A 13,756-nucleotide genomic window follows, 5' to 3' on the forward strand; every position below is an offset into this window, starting at 1 on the left:
GGGAGGGGCCAAAACTGAGCCCAGGAGTCAAGGTGTGGCCTCCCTAGTGCCCCCAATGGGACTCTCCCTGCCCTGGTCCTGCTGGCCACACCAATGCTGGGACAAGCCCGGATGCTGTTGGTCTTCTTGGCCCCCTGAGCACACTGCTGGCTCAGACTCAGTTACCTGTAAGTCTCTCCATGTTACTGCTTCCCAGCTCTTTACTGGGAAACTGCTAGGATAGAGACTTTCCAGTACACCCAGACTGTTTGACAGTGTCCAGAGCAGTCACCTTGCTCCTTAAACTCACACACCAGCCCCTTTCCTTCCTCCACAATTTGAACACACGTCGAGATATTTCACAAAAGACCCAGGAGGAGCTGTGCTGCCCCTGCCCTCGACACGCCCCACTCCGCACACCAACATGACGGGCTCCGGGGAAGCCTCCTTCAATAACCGACCGAGCGCGATGTGTGCCAGCCACAGCTCTCCCGCCGCTTGGGCTGAACCCACAGTGCCATGATGAGTATGTCACCCTAACCCGCCCTGCGGTACCTGAGGGGATGACAAACGTGTAGCCCTGCTTGAGCTCGATGCGCTGGCACTCTGACACCCTGTCCCCAAGGAAAATGTCTCCCTGCTTCCCTGAGAGAAGCCAGTTTTCATAGAGCTCCAGGTTCTGGGGGGTGGGAGGGATCAGCCAGAAGATCTGCAAATGAAGACAACACGTGTAAGTGAGTCGTCGCATCACAAACAGCTCCTGACTACCCCTGCATCTTCCAAACCTGCCCTGTCCCTCTCCAGCGACATCAGCTTTTCCTACTGCTGCTGCTGCTCTGATTTTGCTGCCCCGACCGCACCGAATCAAATGTACTATGGTGAGTTTGTCTGGATTCCCAACTGGCAGGGGAGCTGAAGGTGCAACCCATCCTGCCGAAGGGCAAGAGGGAGGACTGGTCTCTGCCCAGATCCCCTCCCAGACATGTTTCTTCCAGGCCAGACCACAGTACAACACACAGCTGCGGTGACAAAGCCTGGCACAGGGAAACTCTGGCACAATTCGAACCGGAAGCCATTGGGAACAAACAGTGCACTGGGATGAGTTTGTCACCAGACAAACTCCATGGTTCAGTTTTCACACCTTGGGCTGAGCTCAGCTACAGGCAGCGACTCTGGACAAGCAGCTCAAATCCCACACTGTTTTAGAGCTACTTCTCATCAGGAACCATTCAAGGGCTTTGCAGTGAAGACCTGTCACTAACCTCCAGTTCAAACACTTCAAAGTTTTAAGGTGACCCCTCACACGTCTGCTGGCTCTTTAGAACCCCTGCACAGCTTTGGGAGAGGCTCCTGTTCATCTTCAATTACTTTTCTTCCCTTTGCTGTTGCTCCCAGGTTGAGATTTGCACCACACCAAGAGGTGATCAGCCGTGTAGCCAAATGATCTCCCCGAAGCCCAAGGCACTCTACATCTTCCAGCTTTTCATAAGGTTGTCTCAGCATCATCTCTACATGGGTTTCCAGCCTGTGGCTGGTGGACCTCTGAGGGTCTGAACTACTTCCAAGAACTACAGGTAAACAAATTTAGAATGGAAACACTTCAATTCACTGTCTGGGACCTTCCAGAATCAATGAGAGAATAGACTAAAAGCCCCTCTCTCCGAAGGCACCTGTAACTTCCCCAACAGTCCCTGTCCTCCTACCTTCCCCCCTCGGTGGATGTGGTACCACACCGAAGTGCCACCAAAGTCCACGTGGAAATCTGTGTAGCAGCCCTTGACACTCATCAGACAGTATCTGGAGGAAAACAAGATGAAATAAGGTGAAAATGAGTGAGGATCCATGTTTTGGAGCAAATCCAACATATTCAAGAGGAACAGGCTGCCCAAACCCAGCCCAATGGCTCAGAGCAGGGCCATAAGCCTCTTCCTGTAGCGCTGAGCACCTCAGCTGCAGGGAGGTGGAAGATCACAAAAAGATCTAGTCCAGGCAAGAGGAGATCTTTCACCTTCTCACCCCCAGCAGCTCAGCCCACTGCAGACATCTCAAAGTGGTGACCATCAAGAGCTTCCCCACAGCGTTCGGCAGGGGCTCAAATAACCAGCTGTGGTGGCCTTACAAGTGTCACTGCCAAAATAAACAGGGAGGCTCTTCTGCCACCACTGAGCAGCTCAGGAAGTCACTTACTTCTGCACCTTTGGGTACTGCATTTCCAGGATAGCATTTGTCGACTCTGTCTGACTCTCTTTCAGGTGTCTGGGCCACATGTTATCAACCCAGTCAATCAGATCCACCTAGAGCAGAAAGGTTGGAGACGTGAGTAGAGAACAACAGGGCACAGGAACCCCTGTCACCCCCAGGCTGTGTTGGAAGCTCCAACACCTACTGTTTGCCTGATGAGCCTACATGTGGCTGGTACCTGCGGGGTGCCGAATGGCTGTGACGCTCCCTTTTGGGCCAGCCACCCCCCACCGCCCCAGCAACCTTCCCAATCCCACAGGTAAAGCACCCGGGGCCAGCCGCCCTGACACCAGTTGCTCTACAGTGAGTCTCTGAACTCACACAAGCAGCAAACACATGGCAGGAGCCCTGGCATGGCACTGGGATGCTGGTCTTCCCCTTAAGGGTAGGGACCACTAGGCACTGGGCTGACTGGCAGCATCTGCTGGGGTGAGATTCAACTCGCTGAGCTCCAGGACAGCCAGAGACGTCCAGGCTCACTCTGCAGTTAGCAGAGAAGCAAATAGCCCTACAGAGTTGCCCCTTCCTCTCCACCAACTGCAGAGGGACTTCAGTATGTCCATCCCCTCCATCTCACCTTCCACAGGTCAGGAAGGTTCAGGAAGGTTTGCCCTCTGCCACCCAGCCACTTGCCCCCTTCCAGGACACCTCCAGCCTTGGCAGCCTCCGCCCTTGGAGATTTCAGCACTTTGCCTCAGAAACTTGCCTGCCAGGCTGCCCTACGCCCTGGAGTCCCAGCTGGGCACAGGCTCGCTGTCCTAACAGGACCTTGGCTTCCAAACACCAAGGAAGCCACAAAGCTCAATGGCACCAAGGCTTTAGCTCCTCTCTCACCCCGTCCCAGCCTGACCGAGATCAGCTCCGTCAGATGAGGTCCCAGTCAAACCCAGGACCAGCTCCAGCAGAGACAGCCCTGGCTGAGCCTTCGCATGTTACAAGCAGCCCCTTCTCCTCCCAGGCTGCCCCTTGCCTGAACCAGACCAAAAGCACAGGAGGAAGGACACTGCTGGGGAAGGAAGAGCCACGCTCACCGTTGCGGGTCTCTGCACCAGGTTCTCCAGCTTGGTGTGGCTGAACTCCAGGCTGATGACGTTGTAAAGTTTCTCCCGCTCGGCCTCCGGTGTTTCGTAGTAGCGGGCCCACTGTGCCATGGACATCTCGATATCCCTCTGCGTGTTCACATCCATGACATCCACCATCCGTCGGCTCCCTGCCAGAACAGACAGACGTCACTGGAATCGTCCCTGTGCACAACGGACCACCCAGAAAAGACGCTCCAGGAGACACAAGATCCTTCCTCAAAGGACCCACCCCCCCAAGTGTGACATCTCGGCCTCTCCCATAACTTCACCTTCTTCCACACCCACATCGAAACAGGAGCTGCTTTAGGTCAAACTAGAGAGTTGTGACCCACTGGCTAAGGACGCCTCAGGGTCAACCAGCTGCACACTGGAGGAGCCACCAAACCAGTTCTCTAGCTTTGATTAACCCGATGACTCTCGCCATTCCTCCCTCCATGCCCAGCGCGAGCAGAGGTGCCCTGTGGTCCCCTGACACTTACCCACACACAGCCGCACGTCATTCACACTGAAATCCGGATCGGGCATCCTGCAGGACAAACACCTTGCTAAAAAAAAAACACCAAGTGCTTCTGATTGCAGACCACCCCACCCAGTAAGCCCAGTACTGGCACCCTGAGCTTTTTTTTTTTTTTTGGCCTCTTGGCTGTGGGTGAAGACTGAGTGACAAGATCTCAGAGGAGAGAGGGCTGGGCTGAAACACTGGGAAGCAGATTTGGGAGGAGGATATTTCATCTCTAGAGCACTGAGCTGTTGTACAGCAGTTTCTGGCAAATGAGCAGGCAGGCTTTGAGCTAAGCAGTCCTGGCTCCCAGTTTAAAGACGGCTGGTATGAGTTATGCCCACAGAAGGGGCATAGCCAGACCAGTACGAGCAGCTATATTTCACTGACACAGCACAACGGCTCCAACTGTTTGTACTGCAGTACTTATCTGTGCAAACACTGCCGGCACAGGCGGGACAGGCAGCCGGCCATTCCAGCAGCTCTTGACCCAGAGAAATAACCAAAAGCTCAGGAGAAATCCAGTTTCACCCACGCTGTAATTCCTAGCATCAAACCTCGGCCTTCCTGTGTCACCCAGCAGTTAAAACTGAGCCTGGCACTGTTTCCCATCTCCTCCACCATAGCACAGGGTGAGGGGCTGCCCACCCGTTCGCAGCTGAGGAGGTTAAGAACCATGTCACCAATATTTGACCTGACAAAGTTTGCCAGGTCTAATTTATTCCTCTAACTTTTGTGTTAATCAACCCAAAACACACCGACCCAGCACAAACACGAGTTCAGATTGAGGTTTTTAATTCTGTATCGTTCTGATGTTGTATTACCTGCCTTAAAGGTTACAGTCAGAGTACTCATACAAACATCACAGAGCGGCACAAAGCCTCACATCAGCACAGCTTTACGCTCCACGCTGTAAACCTCAGCTGACTCACCGCAGCAAGAGAGACAGGTCGTGGTTTCCAATTAACCACGGTGGGTAAATCAGGTTGGAATGCTGGAAAATGCCAGAAATACTACAAATTCCTTGGCTCTCTGGCAATCGATGCCTGTATGACTGGGAAAGAAACCCAGCCAGATGTTGCATCAGAGCAGCAAAGGGTCTTGCCAGACATTTGGGTGAATTGTGATCTCCTACAGCCAGTTCAGGCCTCTCAGTTTAAGTCCAGGCTAGTAACGACGGGGTAACTGAGGTGGAAGATATTTCTCTCTGCTCACTGCATGCCAAGAACAGTGCGGACAGGATACAGCCAGAACACAGACCCAGCTACTGGGATCAGACCCAGTGTGGGAGAGGCAAGACATCGCATCTGTGCCCCAAACACTTACTTTATCCCCAGGCCGTCCGAGCTCCTGAAGATGAGAGGGTCTCTCAGGCCACCCCGCTGGATGTATTCAACTGTGAAGTCTGGTGCGGGGAGACAAGAAGAGGGAGGGTGTTAGGAGAAGCTCCTTCAGAGGACTAGAGACTAACTGAGGTTAGAAAGAATCGCTGGAGATCTCCAGTCCAATCCTGCTCCCAGCAAACTGACATCAGGCTCAGATTAGGTTGGTCAAGGACTTGGTGCAGTTGAGACCCCTCAGATCTCCAACAGTGAAAGCCAGCCCCGTTCCTCTCTACTCTACAACGCCTTCGGAGAGCCTGGAACTCTGTGAGCAGCATGGGCTGTGCTGCTGACAAGCCTCACATGGGCCCCCCAGGAGGGAGGAGTTTGCTCCTAACAGGCTATTCCAGACAGAGGAACAACATGGTTTTTTGGTCCTCACTTCCCTAAGAAGCTCAGACCCAAGCAGGAGGTGCCCTGAAGAACGCTCCTCCCTCTCGGTAAATCCTCAGTGGCTGCGTGATGAAAAGACACCCCACGGAGCCAGATGCGTGGCGAAAGGAAGGGGAGCGATCCCACACAGCCTGTCAGGTCAGGATCCAGCAGACACGTGGCTGCAATTACAGGTGCTGGCCCCGGTGAACCCTCTTCGTTGCTGGCTGCTGCGTGTCCCAGCGAGCTGGCAGCACTGCAGGCTGCCTCGTCGCTCTCCAGATCAAGCGGTTTCCACGCCAGTTCCCACACAGGCTCCCAGTTACCAGCTCCCCAGCAGGCTCGAGCCAATCCTCCACCAGTACACCTCACACTGCCTTCAAACCGGTTGGGGACTGCTGCGGGACTTGCAGTGGGCAGAAATGTCCCCTGGCTGCTTCGCATCGCTTGGGTTAGGCAAGGGAAGTGCAGGATGGTGGGAAAGGATTTAATTAATGCCACAACTCTTGTTACCGCCCTGCGAGCTGGCAGCCAGGGAGGCTTTGGGTGTAGCCAGATGCACAAGAGCCTGTCCAACTCTTTGCTTTCTAAGAAAGGCTCGAGGAGACGAGTCCCCAGACAAACCTTTGCCTTCCATGAAGACCACGAAGGTGGAGTTAAACTTGTTGGTGGACAGCTTTTCCTCGAGGTCAAACGTCCTCTTCCCTTCGATTTCATCGTCGGAGATGCCATCGTCCTCGTAACGCCGCCTCATGGTGCCACGCTGGGGAGAGAACACACCAGTTATGGATCAGGAGGAACCGCCAGCCAGGAGCCTCTGGGAAGCCCCTGCCCTGCAGCAGATGGTCCCTGGGCAGCCCATGAGCTTCTGCTCCTGCAGAGGAGACTCTCTCTTGTCGAGTTACTTTATCCACTATTTTATCCACTCTTGCCCATTTTTAGAGGTGCATCAGGATTTTGCTATGCTGAAGGTAAAGGCACATGTCAATTTAAATCCCTGCCAGAACGCCTGGCAATAAAGGAAGGGTTTTATGCTGAAGACACTTTGACTTTTCAACACGGGCCACACAAAAGTTGATTTATTCCCTTGTTTGTGTGTGGGGAAGTAACTCTTCTCTTAAGAGAGTCTCCTAAGTACATCTGTGCTGTGATTCCCCAGCATCCTCTTCTAGCATGACTGGAGCTGGAGGAAATTCCTGTCCCCAGCTGTCTGCCACCCCTCCAGAGCAGTTCCTGGGAATATTCCCCAGAGTCCCCTCAGGTAAAGTCATCCCGGTCTGACTTAGCCAAGCTAAATTCCCCCAGTATAAACCATTCAGACCAACTGCTGTGCCAGCAGAACAGGGACTGGATCACAGAACGGTTTGGAAGATCTTCTAGTGCCAGCCCCTTGCCACGGGCAGGGACACCTTGCACTAGACCAGGTTGCTCCAAGCCCCGTCCAACCTCGCCTTGAGCACTGCCAAGGACAGGGCACCCACAGCTTCTTCCCCTTTCAAGAAGGCTGATGAACTCACCAGTATTTTCCCAGTTTACCTCTCAGCCCAGTTCACCTCTCCCTGCGGTTAACACCTCATTCACCTCACTCAGCTTTCCAAAGCCCTCCCAGCAACCTGAGCACAACAGGGGCATCAACGCCTCATCTGCAGGGCAGGAACAACTGGCCGCTCCCAAACACAAAGATAAGATCCACTTTATAGAACTGTCTGTAAGAACCTGTCAGTGAAGGAACAAGGAGGCAGTAAAAGATGAGAAATGGAGGAATTCCATGCTCTGGGGCTGGACCCGGCACACCGGTGGGCTGGGCTGCTCCCAGCACAAACCCAGGGCTGAAACCACCAAACCTTCAGTCATTCTGCCTTTAAATGGAGATGTCGTTCAAGGAGATGCACCAGAGCTCGAAGTCTGAGGTGCAGAGGCATGCCTGGGAGAAGAACCTGGCTGTATTATATCTGAGCACAAGGCTGCCTTACAAAGCACTTTCCCTTAAAAAAAAATACCACAGAATCTGTTAACACCGTGTGGTGCTGAGTTTTAGGACGAGGAGCCTGCCTGTACAGGGTTTAGGGACACGTGAGAGACAGCCTCGTGCTCAGCTTCTCCTGCAAAGCCCCAGCCTTTGGGGAAAGGCCCGTTTCAAATGCAGGATTTGAGGCACAGCCTCACCAGTGCCGCAGCTGTCATCAGTTTGGGCATTTGGGCCACAAAACCGCTTGATCCTGAGCACAAACCGCAGCTCTGAGGACAGATTCCACCCTACGTGACCGTGCAGCAAACAATCTGGTCACTCACTGACAAACTCAGAGGTTTTATGACCAAAGAAACCTGACGTGTCACCACCAGCCCAACCTGTCGTGGAGTTGCATCCCGTGAAACAGCAGCACAAACTGCACCGTACTCCGGCCAGATCCACCTGTGGATCCTCACTGTGGGATCAGGGAATTGTTCTCTTTGCCCTGATCTCGAGCACTGCACAAAGGGGCAAACACCAGGAAAGGGGCAGAAACACCTGAATTGTAACAGGGAAACAGGGATGCAGAACGTGGAAGGAAAGGGACCATCTCTGCCAGCCGAGTGAAGTCCAATGGTCCCAACCGTCGTTGTCACCAGCGAAGCACCAGCCACAACACCCCCTCCACGCTCCCAGCCAGACCAGCTCCGCTGTGGACAGGGAAGGGTCCGGCTTCTCGATCTGTGCAGTGTGGAGAAGAGGATCCCGGCCACCGCCGAGGTCCTGAAAGCGCTGCCACAAAACAAACAGCTCCCATCAGTTACACAATGGGGCCGCAGCGCTTTCATGTCATTGTTGTTTCGGGAGGGTGGGGAAAAACACTGCTTCGGTCGGGAGGAAGGAAAGGCCTCTGCACTTCCAGGCGTGTTGTGGGAGAAGCAGCATCTGCTGGGACTCGGGGCAAATCTCTGCAGCAGAGTTTTCCCGTCCTGCAGTTCGCAGCCTCCCCACAGCATGGTGACACAAACCAGGTTCCTGAGCTCCCCAAAGGTCCCCGTGAGGATGGACGTGGTCAGTGCACAGCCTGGGGTTCAGGTAGGGACCCTCCATGACCTCTTTTTTTTCTCTGACGAGTTTTTGTGCCACACAGGGACTTGCTGCCTGCTTAAATAACTGGCCACGGGCGCTATCTGTGAAGGGCAAGAGACATGGCACACCAACGCCAACCTCACCTTTCCAGCAGCACACCACGCTTGGTGTGAGCTGCACAAACCCTTCCCACAGCTCAAAGTCTTATCTTTTTCCGGGAAAACCAAACCCGCCCAGGCTGGCCTCACACCCTGTGCTCTTCAGCTAAAATCACTCCTTCCTGGCGGTGGATCCACTACTGGGAGCTCTCCCAGCGACCACTGTCAGTTCAGCCAGGGCCGTGTGGCTTCCAAGGACATCAGGAGGTGCCTCCAAAGCTGCCGTCAGTGAGGGCGTCCAGACAGAGCTCAGCCCCAGCGAAGCAAGGGAGAAGAGTCAGCCACACAGGTCTGTCGGACAACCTCAGCGTTCAGCAGTGTTTTTCATCCTGATGAGAGTTTTACTAAGGCTTTGGGCTGCTCATCGGTTCTTCCTTTCTCAGGCAGGGTGGAGATAAAGGCAGTTCATTCACCTGCCACCACCAGCCAGCAACTCTCATCCAAGACAGCTGCCCGTTTCTTTCTGGCCCTCTCGGGTACCATTCACTTAATGTAGGAAATAGGAACCATGAATATTAATCCTGCCGGCAGCTCCATCCTGACCCTTTCCCCTGCAGCCTCCTTCTCCCAGCGATGCCGGGGAAGTGCCTCATGCAGCTCCATGGTGGTGGGACTCTCCTAACCCCCACCTTAGACACCTCTCTCCATTAGCTACCTCTAACAGCAAAGGAACCAACAGTCAGCTGCAGAGAACCTGAAGACGACTCTCCTGTCGGGGTTTTTTTTTTTTTTTGAGAAGAACAAGTATGAGGTCACATCTGAAAGAAGAACAAGCCATCCTTTGGCTGAAAGGGCCTCACGTATTTACACAGAGAACCCAACGCTCACCACAGCATTTTAGTCACTTCCTGGAGTGTCTGCTGCCGTCCCCTCCCTGATCTCCCCACATCACCAGGGCCCAGGAAGGCTCCTGCGGTGCCACAGCTCCTTCCACTTGAGGAGACCAGAGCACCCCTGGCTTTTCCTCTCCCTGTCTGCTGTGTTGCCAGAGCAGCTGACTCCCAAGCGCCTTGGCTGAAACACATGCAACCTGGTAACAAACCAACAATCTCAACCCTCTCAGCTTATGAATTTAACTTCTCACATACTTTTACAGCAAACAACTATGGCTTTTGTCTAGGTAAGTCCAGACCTTCAGCATCCAAATGTGTTGATGGTGCCACAGAGACGATCAGTGAAGTGGTCCCGGGCTCCCTGCTCCCCCAACTAGGAGGCACGGCAGCAGGATCCAAGGAGAAAAGGCCGTAATTCCCCGTGGAAGGGATCCAGGACAACCTGGCAGTGGCCACATCAGTCTGAGGGCAAGCCCAGAGGCCAGCCTCATGCATCAGGCTGAGGAGTGAGCAGGAGCCTATGCAGAACTGGAGCCCTTCCAGGCTTCCCAGCTTCAAGAGGGATTCCGCTCACGAGCGGGGCTGGCAGCATTTCAGAACGAGCAGGGAGAAACGCTTTGGTTTGCACTTTTGGGTTACGCATTTGGATGTACGCGAGGAGGAACTGGGGAACCGGAGCAAGGCTGCAAGAGGCAGGTGGGGAGACAGCACCGATGGGCTGAGAACTCCAGCAGCTGCCGCTGAACCACACACTGACCGGCCACGGCAGCAGAACCACGACACCGAGGAACGGGCTCGATCAGATCACAGGTGGGCAAGCCTGGCAACAGTCCCAACAAGGAAACCCTGCTCCCAGGAAAGGACAAGGCTTCTCACTCCAGTCACCTGCAGCATACGTCACACTGTCCCAGTGAGCTCTGTGGCACTCCTAACCCTCAGGCAGACCCCATGGCCCTGCCGCTGAACCACACACTGACCGGCCACGGCAGCAGAACCACGACACCGAGGAACGGGCTCGATCAGATCACAGGTGGGCAAGCCTGGCAACAGTCCCAACAAGGAAACCCTGCTCCCAGGAAAGGACAAGGCTTCTCACTCCAGTCACCTGCAGCATACGTCACACTGTCCCAGTGAGCTCTGTGGCACTCCTAACCCTCAGGCTGCCCATACCCACTACCAGCTCTAGCACCTAAGACCTGGGCAAACCCTGCATGGATTCTACAAGAGTTTGAGGAAGCTCACAAAGGACCATCAAACCCTCCAAATCCCTTTAATCACCTCTCAACCCTCCAAACCAGAAGAAACCCAAGGTAAAATACCGGCTGTGCAGCACCCTTTCCCTGCCAGGGTGTTCGCAGCACCAGCTCTGCTGCTCCCTTTGGGCCTGGGATGCTCACAGAGAAGGAAAACAACCCAGGGCCCTTAGGAAGAACATGGACAGTGTGTGAAACCACCAACTAGGAAGGATATTTCCTCTGTGCTCTGCACTGTTACACCATCACCACATGCTTTCCCCAGCCTTAGCTCCACAAGAAGCCCAGAACTTGCCCCTTCTTTATTCCAAATGGGGCAAAGGAGCCCAGGAAATATTCATGGACAGCAAATTAGAGATGGCGAGGTGGTCTGACCCTCAAGGAACACGTGCTGCCAGCCTTCTCCAGCTTCCTCAGCTCGACCCTAAGATGACAGCCAGGGATAACAGGGGGGAAACGGGGCTCTTGAGCTGAACAGCATGGGCCAGCCTCTTCCTCTGGCATTCATGTCGCTGTCTCTGGGTTCTGCCGCACCACCCCTCATCTATTCCACCCTGCAGAGATTCACCTCAAGAAAAGTTGGGCAAAGGAAGAGGCAACATCAGAAAGGACCACCCCCTCTACGTATCTTGCTGGGTTGAGATCTGAAAGGTTCTATCATGCAACATCCTGATCCTTTCCACAGTGCCTTTCACAGTGCCCTGCAGCCCTGGGCAGACCCCAGTCCCAAACCTCCGCCAGTTCAAGCTCCTGGGAGCTCCCCAGTGATTGAGAGTCCCTGGACAGGCAGCTCATGCTGTTTACTCCCGGTACTGTTTCTACAGCAGAGAGGCACAAGCGTGGAAGCACAGAGACAGAGCAGATCCCTGTCAAAAGGACACATCCCCTCTCCCCATCAAGAGTTCACAGGCTGCACTTTGTCACCAGGTCTATCAGAACCATCTCAAGTGCCAGCAAGCGGCACCTGCATCTTCCTCACCTGGCTTCTAGGAGATGGAAAAGAGGTAAACAAGGAGGATCAGCAAACAGAAAACTCCATCTCCTCCCTTCTGGTCTCCCCAGATGAAGCTCCAGCTGTATGAGCAGAGCTCCTCTAGCACCAGTGATCCATAGCAGCTCACGCTCGTTCTCCTTACACCATCCTGGAGCCTGTGATTTCCCCATCAGATGCTTTTGCTACTCCTTGGCCTTCAGAAATCAGAAGTCATTAGCGTTCTGACCAAGGGAGACCTACAGGAACCTGAAGTGGGCAGCACAGGGAGTTCAGACCACTGTGGAGATGGAAGAACACCACCAAAGCTGCCTTCAGCTCCTGAGAGACTGACACCCTACCCAAAGCCCTTCAGAAAAGGAATTGAGCCTGGACTAGCACGAGCACTTGGACAGCAGAGTTCTACCTGCAGCTCAACTACGTCGAGACCAGCCAAGATGGAAGCCTGGGGACTGCTCTCGTAATTTGTTAGTGTCACCTCCAGCTGGGATGACCCTGGGAAAGGCTGCTCATGAACAGGAGACAACTTGCAAATATTGTTTGGTAACTCACAACTCTACGGGCTCCTGTCTGGCTGCTCGGTCACTGCAGCCTCAGGGACACATTCAAGACCCAGTCAGGCCTGGGACAGCAAGAAGCCAGCAGAGATCTACCTCCCGCTTTCCTCACTGCCAACACAGAACATCCCCCAGTTGGTTGCAGGGACATGTTTTCCCAGGGACCAGCATGCTCTGGCATCTTTCAGGATCCAAACGCTCCCAGGGATTTCTAAAGTATTCCAAGGAGAGTCTTCGGTTGCTGCTGCTCCCACTGAACAGCTGCCCAGACCAAATCTGAACAGATCCTGAATTATTCAGAGCTCAGTTATTATACCTGGGTCATTTGGAATGACTCATTTGTAGTGTCTCCAGTTTGAGGCAGAGGAAGATTCATTACCCTGGTCCTGTCTAGACCAGGAAATCAAGGTGTGTCCAGTCCAGCAGAGCAGCTGCATTTGGCCAGAGTGGATTTCACATGGCAGACAAGTGTAAGATAAGGGACTGCCAGGACCCCATTTCAAATGTGGAGGCTGATGGACAACCACCCCAGTGCACAGGAGCAACACTGGTAGCCTCAGCCCAGCACACGTGTAGAGTTCCAGGTCAATGGGACGAGCTCTAGGCAAGCCAGTATCCCCCCAGTGGAGTGCAGGGAGCTTTGAGGACATCTGTCCCCTTGGCTGGTGCGAGGATAAGGGCTGGAACTTTGTGGTGAGCGTCACATAGATGCCTACACACACAGGCCTTCCTGGTCCCAGCGGTTGTGTCCTGCATTTGCCATCACCCCAACCTGCAGAAAGGGTTTGGCACCAAGAGGAACAACTTGGGCGCCATGAGATTAGAGCTGCTGTAGCTCTGGGCCCCTGTCAGAGCCAGCCTTGCCACCCCTGGGGCACAGGCAGCTTCTGAGTGTGCTGGTGTGCTCCACAGGCAGCTGCAAGAGAAACCTTCTCCTCCACATTCCTCCAGCTTCACCCCCCAGCCGATGACTCCACATGCTGTGAAGCTCCTGTGAGCTCTCGCCCAGGCGATAGCGTGGACACCAACATGTAAGGACAAGTTTGCTAAGCGCTGTTTACAGCAGAGGCCTCGGTTTTTGGCTGGTGGGGACAGGCAGAGGCCTCCTCTCAAATTTCAGAGTAAGGATCTGACCAGAGGGCAGGGCAGTGCTAGGGCAGGACACGGACTGCTCCAAGCGATGGGAGAGACCATCTCCCTCTGGCTCCCCCTTCATCTTCCATCTGCTGGAGCACCCAGAGCACTGAACAATGGGTGGGTCTCCACCCCCACAGGCCCATTTCCCTTCATGGGCATCACAGGATGCTCTAAGAACCAAAACAAGGATGCCACAGCAGGGATGGTCACTCAGGGCCCACCCCAACACCTT

General features: G+C 54.2%; 1 protein-coding gene across 1 annotated transcript in view; it reads right to left on the reverse strand.

Annotated features, from left to right (window-relative positions):
• Positions 1–13,756, reverse strand: part of LOC104489352 (lysine-specific demethylase 2A-like) — a gene marked incomplete at its 3' end in the record, with an annotated part of 23,020 nt that overhangs the window by 4,947 nt on the left and 4,317 nt on the right. The window contains exons 2-8 of the mRNA XM_010131540.1: positions 6,180–6,318; positions 5,128–5,206; positions 3,782–3,828; positions 3,252–3,430; positions 2,167–2,273; positions 1,683–1,776; positions 535–688 (exon numbers count right to left, since the gene is read on the reverse strand). Coding sequence (XP_010129842.1) covers positions 535–688; positions 1,683–1,776; positions 2,167–2,273; positions 3,252–3,430; positions 3,782–3,828; positions 5,128–5,206; positions 6,180–6,318 — 799 coding nt within the window. The remainder of the gene's footprint in view (positions 1–534; positions 689–1,682; positions 1,777–2,166; positions 2,274–3,251; positions 3,431–3,781; positions 3,829–5,127; positions 5,207–6,179; positions 6,319–13,756) is intronic.

This window comes from Buceros rhinoceros, unplaced genomic scaffold, assembly GCF_000710305.1.
Source record: "Buceros rhinoceros silvestris isolate BGI_N320 unplaced genomic scaffold, ASM71030v1 scaffold4160, whole genome shotgun sequence".
NCBI lineage: Eukaryota > Metazoa > Chordata > Aves > Bucerotiformes > Bucerotidae > Buceros > Buceros rhinoceros.